General features: G+C 42.0%; 2 protein-coding genes across 2 annotated transcripts; one reads left to right on the top strand and one right to left on the bottom strand.

Moving 5' to 3' along the window:
* Window positions 1-337: 337 nt before the first annotated feature.
* SARC_12646 (hypothetical protein) lies at window positions 338-2,939 on the top strand (the record flags this gene model as incomplete). Its single annotated transcript, XM_014293243.1, has 3 exons — window positions 338-527; window positions 765-2,193; window positions 2,440-2,939. 3 exons carry the CDS (start codon window positions 338-340, stop codon window positions 2,510-2,512), a joined length of 1,692 nt encoding a protein of 563 aa, XP_014148718.1. The 3' UTR covers window positions 2,513-2,939.
* A 1,017-nt stretch (window positions 2,940-3,956) lies between these two features.
* SARC_12645 (hypothetical protein) lies at window positions 3,957-6,144 on the bottom strand (the record flags this gene model as incomplete). Its single annotated transcript, XM_014293242.1, has 6 exons — window positions 3,957-4,374; window positions 4,671-4,763; window positions 4,889-4,979; window positions 5,121-5,191; window positions 5,598-5,687; window positions 5,968-6,144. 6 exons carry the CDS (start codon window positions 6,142-6,144, stop codon window positions 4,315-4,317), a joined length of 582 nt encoding a protein of 193 aa, XP_014148717.1. The 3' UTR covers window positions 3,957-4,314.
* Window positions 6,145-6,410: the final 266 nt, after the last annotated feature.

The raw sequence follows: 6,410 nt of genomic DNA, 5'->3' as shown, positions 1-6,410 counted from the left end.
TATTATATATATATATATATACATATATATATGCATATATATATATATATATATATATATACCATATGCACATATGTTTATATATACATGTTTATATATATATGTATATGTATATATATATATCTATATATGTATATTTATATTATATATACATATATATATATATATATATATATTCTGTAACTGTATTTTGTGGGGAAGGAAAGTACAGATATATAATTGCTACTGTCCTGTTTTAGATGTGAAAACTTTACGTGTCGATTAGGCATTGGTGTTCAGCTGGCATGTAATCATGTAATTATTTAGCGTTTCTGTTTCTCGGCTTATATAGACGAAGATGATCAAATGCAATGCAAACAGTTCTCACGGATCTGCGGGTGTTGATGTCGACGATTGCGATGATGAGTCTAGGATACTGTCCTTGTTTCTACACAGATGTGAGGTGGACAAGAAAAAAAGTAACCGTAGCAGTGCCAGCAACGAGCAGCTCCGCTCTGACTTGGTCAAAATGTATTTAGAAGATGGGGGTAAGTGTCACGTGGTTTCATCTCCATGAGTTGATCTCAGCCAAAATGTAGCCAAGATAAGGCCTGTAGAAAAAGATATCCAGGAGGCATCGGTAATTCTCCCTGCTGCCTTCACTATGACGCTGAGATCCATTTGATATGAGGTGCAACTTCCTCGAATACCTACTTACATAGCCTTCCAGATTCGTTGTTAAGTCGGTGTCACTCATTGGGGCTGCTGTTTTTTTTTTTGCGTAGATGCAAAAACGACTGACTTCAGCCGCGCTCGTTCTGCTAGTGTGGACGAGCCAGACACATCTCGTGCATCGACGGCAACATCCTTCCGGAGTGACACAACTCATGATGAACCAATAGTGACGGTGAATGCTGGCAAGGACTCGATCCACTCTTCTACAGCGAAATGTACAGAGAGTGCCGAATGGAAGTTAGTGGATGATGAGAAATACAAACAGGGTATTGTGCATACGCATACTCGTGAGGATTATATAAACGAGCCCGATGGGACGGTTGACGAAAACAAAAAGTTAGTAAGACATGTCGAGGGACAGGATAGAACATACGAAGAAAGTGCAATCGCGAGAGAGTGTATGTCTTCCGTAGCAGAGTGTGACAGGGCGCCTCAGAAATCTCGAGCACAGGAAGCAAGGGGGCAGGATTCGAATCCAGAGTTGTATCGGGATAATAGCAGTAAAATATGCCGCCCACACGAAGGAGAAACTTTCGAACAATCAAGGAATGGCAACCCCACACAAAGGAGTACTCAAGGCGATGACATAGTTTCGATCTCACAACAAGGACCACGCGATGAAGGACTTGATGATATTAACAATGTGACGACAGCCGCCCCCTCTCCGTATCAGGTGCACCAAGCACAGCCCGAGGAAGAATTAAAACGTCAGTCTCTGTGTCTCCCACCGATATACTCACAACCACAGACGAAGCATGTCAATGTGCACACTAGTACTATTGCCAAGTTACAGACCATAGTAGTCGACGTGGAGAGTGCGGTGGGCCGCATACATCATTCCGATATGCCGCAAATGCCTGAATCCACGTCTATAGGTGATTGGGAGCATAGAGTGCCCGTTAAGGACAGATCTACCAGCGTGGCTAGCGAGATTCCTCACCTATTCAAGAGTCTTTCTGCCGAGCGCATAAATAACCACGGCAGCAGAGAGAAAATGCCAGTCTCACACTCACACTCACATACGCCCACGGTTTCACGCGCACCCCATTTCGTGGTCATTAAGCCACAACTTTCGCACTGTGAAGATACTAGAGCCCCCTCACTCATTATACCGGGCCCAAACTTTTCTGTCCGCATCTCAACCCCGGGTATGATCTGCGGTGGGATCGGCGTCGGTGGCTACCAGGCACACTACAACACCCTCAATGACAATCATGTCAGCAGGAGTGCCAATCCATTCGTGCGTGGAACGGGTGAGCGTGTAATGTCGGATGTATGTGTGCCTACGTCCGATGCGAGCGAAAATGGAGCGTCCGAGGACAGACCGTTGGATATCTCCATGGTCATGGGTATCAACCGCAACAACTTTCTCAGCAATCCGTTGCCACCCAACGTGGGAGAAAATGGGAAGCGAAAACGGCGAAAGGTGGAAGATCTGGAGAAGCGGTACCCGTGCACACAACCAGACTGCGATCGAAGGTAGGTGGAGTGCTCAGCATTTGTAGTATGTGTCGTGCAATTCCATGGTGTCCGCAGTAGGGACTGTGTAGTGTTGATATGCATTCTGAGGGCGAGTCCTGAGGGTACTGTGCTTTTATCCATGACAATGGATGATTTTGATTCGTTTCCTTCTTCGCTTCATCTTTGCGCATGCATCCGGCGTTGCATAATTGTCTTGTCAAGTGTATCTGATCCTTTGATTATCCAAATTAAATACTTGTTTAGGTATGCGTCAGTCCAAGCCAGGTATCTACATATCCGGCTTAAACATCGGTGGGGCGAGACTGTCGACGAATAACCATATAAATTCGCAACGGGAGAGGCCGGCGTAAACGATCTGATGAGGTCTGCAGCCTAGATTGGGGAACCGCCTGCTGTGATCCTGTGTACTTGCCATACATGTCACGCGTTGGGTTATACAGCCTAGATAGTCGAAAATTCAGGTATAGTAGAACATATATCACGTCCTTACCTCTCTGGTGGTCAATCTTCGCCACTTGCTTGTGAATCAATTAATCAGAAAACGGCCGCGATGTGTCAAATTCGACACTACTAAGTACGTCAAAATCGCGATTAGATTAGAGATATAGTGGAGCATCGATATTAATAGTATAGGGACGGGATATAATACGAGAATCTAGAGGAAATAAAAGAGTGGCGAGTAAGGCCTCCAACCGAATATATATAGAAAAAGAGCTGAGCAAGTGGTAAATAAAATAATTTACAAAGTAGTCTCAGAAGCCTATCATTTCCTCCCAGGATCAAATTGGGAGGTTGATATATGTATACTTGAACTTTAAGCAAGATATTCTGAGTAATTGGGTCAGGCGCGATGCTCTTAAGTGATACTGTGTTGTTTGCTACTCCAAATTTTATAGTCTGAATAAAGACGATGGAAAGCTACGTTATAAATATATACATATTACTGGTTAGGGTTGTGCTCAATTGCTGATTTCGGGAACGAACGAATAGTGATCGGCAATACTCTTCGATATCAGACAATTTTCTAGCTTCAGAGTAAATTTTCTTACACCAAATTCTAAACTTCACTACCAACTAAACTAGTTACCCAATCTATGTTGCCTATGACTTGGCTTCGTAACATTAAAGTTAACGGAGCGAAGTTGTCAAACTGAATCGGGGATTTGAGAGGAGTATTCCATAATCACTTCCTGCGCTTTCAATATGTGCGCAAGTTTGCATAAAGTGCGTTTGAAGCAAAGAGATGCAGATAGTCGCTGGGATTCTTAAAATACAGATAGTCTAAAGTGAATTTGTATTAAAATCAGAGCCATGAATATTGCGTCGAGGGTATAAAATACAGTAATTATAGTATACGATTGTGTAAGTGCACCGAGCAACGGCAGAGACAGCGTGAAACTGAAATTATGTGCGGTGTTGCTGACACGACAATATGTGAAGAGGACAAACCTTTCTCATCATATTATATTTTTGCATTGCAATGAATTTCGTATCGCACTGCCATATATCAACTAATCTTGCAAATCGGGGCTATTCAATAAAAAAAATTGCAATTCACGGGCCCTTGAAGTTCTAAATCATTGCTATCCACAGAGTCGAGCCTGTGATATTCTCGTAAATTTTGATTATCTGAGTTGATTTCTCGACTCCTTATGTATCTGATATCGATGTAACTTCGGGTACAAATTTATAGTAATAGGTGTGCGCTGTCTAGAGGGTGGTGGTACTGGCAAGGGTCAAAAGGAAAACAAATGTCCATTCGGGTTCATTTTTTATTCATGTTGCTTTGTTTATTATACAATTATAATAGTGAGGACGTGCTAGTTCGAACACGACGATATCGCGAGACCGTCCGTTAATATCTTAATAGTGCTTGCAGCAGAGGTGAGGGCACAGGGTGTACTATTTCCCTAGTACAATAGAATATCCGTTCCTTTAGTATGTGGTATTGACGTTAATTCTCGTTATGTCGAAATCGCACTATTGCCTGACAGCACCATTGTATAGACTAGACGATATACAACACTATGAGCTGGGGTCGCACAAGCAAGCCAGATGCGAATAGCTAGGGGCTCAGCAGAGGGACGGTACCCAATTTTGTATGGTATAGGATCGACGTCAGCCGTTCAACACCCCGACTTCCACCTTTATTTGAAATCCATAGACTAAAAAGGTATGCTGTGAGGAATGCAAAAAATAGCTTTAGTTGATTTGCACGAGCCGATATTAATTGCAGATAAATCTAGTACGAATTGCAATTGTAAACCAAAATCACAATATATTGAGCCGCTGGACCACTCGATTGTCTGACACACTCGGGTTATATACATAACAGGTCGCGTTGCACTGCATTTGATACACACCCGAATTGTACAAAGGTAGACTCTGACTTGATACCAGAATCGTAAAAATCTGGAAGAAATATTAAGGTTACTGGTTTGACATCAATATTGTTGCTGGCGATGCTACTTTACCTTTGCACCAACTATGCTGTTTTCCGATATGAAGGACATCATCGGCATACCGCTGAGAGTTTTCTTGTTTTGCGATTGAACACGCTGGACAACCTATAATACACGGCAAAATAGCTTCAGTACTCAGCCTAGCATGTGTAAAAAGGCAGACTTAACTTGCGATCAGCTCGTATTGTAAAAAAAAACATAGCGATACACAAAAAAACTAAACTACATACCACTGCCAGTCGCTTACACGCTTTGGTGGTTTCCTTGTGTATCCTGGCCAACTTCATGTATAAGACTTTGTCATCAATAATACCCAGGTCACTAAGAAAAGAATGATGGAGAAATCTGAATATCACAGTTTGCAAGTACAGTCAAATAGCCCTGGGCGACTAGCATTTTAATCAAACAGAACTATCTTTGACATCGGACAGAAAAAGGACAAAGGCATATGAATGAACTTACAATTGATCAGGATTTGTTGAACTCAAATCGACATCAACCCAAACTTCAGATTCTGCATAAAACAGGTGTACCTACGAGGAAAGACATAGTTTATTTCGGAGATGAGTAGTGGTCTTAGTCGCAAGCAACCGAGCCCAGGTATCCCTACATTACGAATCGCCAATACAGATCAAAATCAGTGCAAGGGAGATGTCAGAGTCCTCTAATACGAACTGGGTTTCAAGTCGATATAGGCCAGGCTAACTAGCAATGCACGGAATCGAATCGAATCAGAGTTTCAGCAGGCGAACATATTGAACCATATTAAGCAGTATGGTACTGTAGAATTCATATTTTATGATGTGTACAGTTGCCTTAGGTAATATAAGACCAATGACATATAACTATACTCACAACACTTAAAGCACAAGTGGATTGCGATAAGCCTAGGTGATTTTAGCCTTCCAAAAGGTCCACAGTGGGACTCGCAGCGCGTACTTTGAGTGTTTTACATTTCTCCAGGTCTTTCTGGATATATTGGCGCGCCGCTAGCACTACATGAGATAGAGCTTCCTCTGGCGAAATACCCTGCATGCGTTGAAAAATGAGGTTTCATTGTGATGGATTAGCGCTTCGACGCCGTATTGGTCAGAAACAATCGAAAAGAAATAGAATCAACGCACATGAAAAGTAAAGTTTTACTGCGCTCACGATGACATTTATACACTCGTGCTGACGGATAATGCTTAACAAATGTTGACATGCCGATTTTTTTACGCGAGATACCTACTCTGATTCTTCACATGTATCTCAGCGCAAATAAGCAGGGACCAGTGATGGTAAGCGAATTGAAGGATTTATTGCATACCTGCCAATTTTCCAGACTACGTTGCCTACCCACCGGGGAATGCGATCCCTGATTGTGCGATGGTGAACGAAGATCCGGGGTCGCGGGATCGCTGCCACTGCGTTTTTTATTGCTGTAATATTGCACAAATAAGTATTTGTCAAAATAAGATAACACATGGAACAACCCTGATTTCATCGCACAGCATAGAAAAAAACGAATGTGACAATGTATTTAGATAAGACTTCATATTGATATATCGATATAACCCGCCAGAAAAGTCAGAATATCAATCAATGCAAAAAATTAGGGGCAACGACTGTCGGAAGTCACCCAAACTCCCAAATCCTAGACATACGATTTGAAAATAAAATTTTGTACATATATCAATACAAACTACCTTTAGTTCTTAACACAAACAACGTCGCACATAAATAGGCTACATATTACAAATGTATACTACA

Source organism: Sphaeroforma arctica (genome assembly GCF_001186125.1).
Source record: "Sphaeroforma arctica JP610 unplaced genomic scaffold supercont1.2466, whole genome shotgun sequence".
NCBI classification, from domain to species: Eukaryota; class Ichthyosporea; order Ichthyophonida; genus Sphaeroforma; species Sphaeroforma arctica.
Note: the sequence above shows the minus strand (reverse complement) of the source record. Positions and strands in the feature narration are given on the sequence as shown.